Raw genomic sequence first — 2527 nt, forward strand, 5'->3', positions numbered from 1 at the left:
AAAAAAAAAAAAAAAAAAAATGAGCACAAATGGAGCTTTTATTGTTTAACAGTGTGTCCTCATGTGAGCTCATTTATCCATATAAAGACATAAAGATGACATAACATGACCTTTATAACATATACACACTGTTCTTGTGACTTAATCCAGTTTAAAGTTTATTTTACAATGCGTACTGTTGGGCACTACAGAGTCATAAACTGAAGGCCACAGAGGACTACACATCTCACACAAATACACCTTGACCGCGGGGGGTTGGGCGGTTTTTATAATCCCTTCACATGCACCTGTCCAAAAAACAACTTTGAATCATACCTGAGAGGCCGTTTCTCTCCGTAGGCGGTGAAGTTCGATTCGCACACGAGGAACAAATCCACGGCCTCTGAGAGCTCATGAAAGCGTGCGTGCAGCAGATCAAACTCGTGGTTGACGTTGATGGCGTTGATCACCCTCCGCGGGGTTTCTCTGGGCGTCAGCCGCTCCTTAGTTGGCAGATTGGAGTGGTACACCATTGTGGGAACCCCGCAGTAAGGTCCGTGCCACCCAGGCCGACAAACGCACTTGACTAGCCGCTTCCCGTTGCCCTTGGCTCGAGCTTTGACCTTTGGCACAATGGTGGGCTGCTGCTGGAGCTCCAGAGGTTTCCGTTGCCCGGCAGCAACAGCCCGACCAACTGCTCCGTTAGCCGCAGACCCCCCTGATTTTCCATAGTACTCTTTAGGAGTAGCTACCTCTGTCCCCTGCCTGAAGCAAAGGGCTCCAGCTTTGGTGCGCACAAAGTAAGGGGTTTTGTCATCTTCAAGCTGGAAAGTGCGAGTATGGAGGTCTCCCATGGATTCTATGGGATCCCTGAAATGATGCTCTTTTCTTGCTGGTTCCTGTGGAGGGTCTAGCCTATCGGGCGGTGCAGGGTGGGCGGGATTCCACCGCTTTAAGCGGTCCTCAGCTCTAATCTGGATAAAAGAGAGTAACGGGAAACAGTTACACAACTCTGCCTTGAAATAAAAACACCAGCTTTACTCATTATACTGTTCACTGTAAGATTCACATTAAAGCGAAATTGTATTTAACAAACACGACAAACCCGTGTCCTGTCAGGTACAAGCAGGAGACTAATTAGTTTCTTCTAATTTTGGTGGTTACGCAAATTGTGTAGTGCGGTGTATTTCAGGTTTTCCTGCCTGATTTACACCCAGTCTGTCCATTTTGGCAACCAAAAAAGATCCACAGTGATAGTGAGTCCGAATTACATGCTCTCCATAGCATCTAGGAAAACTCAAAGACTAATATGAGTCATTCTTTTTTGACAGCACCATTTGTGTCCAGGTGCCTGGGAACAGCAGGTACAATTTAAACTTCAGAGACCCAAGTCTTAAAGTCTAAGCACAACGGTTAGCCAATATAAATTAGGGCAAATGAATATTAATGTTTAGCATTGAATTCTTTTTACAGTTTCTTGCAGTAAATCACTGCATGAACACTAAATATTCCCTCATTATTACAAAACAAATGGATTTGGTGATGTTGAGCATGCATTTGGTAGCTGTTCACCTGAACTCTCGTTATGAAGAATGCCATGAGTGACAGCAAAAAACATGGTTAAGAAAAAAACCCTTCACAACATGTAATCAGAGTCATGTACAGAGAGTTTCCAACAAGGTGCACACCCCTGGGAACACTCAAGGGCGAGACGGTCAGATGAACTGAAGTGTACATGGCTATACCTCCTGCTCAGATTCAGCCAAATGCTGCAATGATCAGATGACACTGTACAGTGGAAACAGATAATGACCCGCAGCATACTGCAAAAGCAACCCTAGAGTTTCTCAAGGCAAAGAAATAAGATATTCTTGGGTGGCCAAGTCAGTTACATTAGTGCAATAGAGCATGTTATTCAGTAATTGAACGAAAAACTGAAGGCAGAGAGTCAGAAAAACAGGCAGCAACTGTAGGTGGCAGCAGTAAAGGCCTGGAAGAGCATCTCAAGGAAGGAAACGCAACATTTGCTGCTCTCCACGAGCTCTCGACTTCAGGCAGTCTGCCTGAATCAAAGCTAAAAGTCTTCATTTACATCTTGATTGTTTGGTTTAAAACCCTCCGTGGGGGTATATAGAGGTAACACTATAAAGACAGTGTTGAGACAAGCAGCTTTGAAAGTACTAACCTCACATTACATTTTTTGAGGATAAATTGCATGAGCACACACTCAGTGAAGCGCCAGACATGCTGCAATTTGTTTATGGCACAAGTGATACTGTAATGCTGTTAAGACATGCTGGTGCAGTAGGCAAGCAAGGTAAACATGAGCAGAAACATTTAGAGATGCTTATGCTTCAACTTGTTCAGCAGCTGCTGGAGAAACATGTTGCATGTATGGCTTTAAATAGATTTTGTTGATTTGAGTCAGCTCTGTGTGCGTGTGTGTGTGTAGTGAATCACCACTCTGAGTCTGGATTTAAGTGATGTTATTAGCTCACAGCATGCTCTGCAAGATTTCATTTCACATTAAATTATTTTAGGTACCTAA

General features: G+C 43.9%; 1 protein-coding gene across 8 annotated transcripts in view; it reads right to left on the reverse strand.

Annotated features, from left to right (window-relative positions):
- Window positions 1-2527, reverse strand: part of mgat3b (beta-1,4-mannosyl-glycoprotein 4-beta-N-acetylglucosaminyltransferase b) — a 54330-nt gene that overhangs the window by 3755 nt on the left and 48048 nt on the right. For all 8 annotated transcript variants that reach the window (XM_042227411.1, XM_005939428.3, XM_042227409.1 and 5 more), the window contains one exon: window positions 316-953. In XM_042227411.1, the coding sequence (XP_042083345.1) occupies window positions 316-953 (638 nt within the window). The remainder of the gene's footprint in view (window positions 1-315; window positions 954-2527) is intronic.

The sequence above is a fragment of the Haplochromis burtoni genome, unplaced genomic scaffold (genome assembly GCF_018398535.1).
Source record: "Haplochromis burtoni strain Fernald_Lab_line unplaced genomic scaffold, NCSU_Asbu1 Contig_258, whole genome shotgun sequence".
Classification (NCBI taxonomy): Eukaryota; Metazoa; Chordata; class Actinopteri; order Cichliformes; family Cichlidae; genus Haplochromis; species Haplochromis burtoni.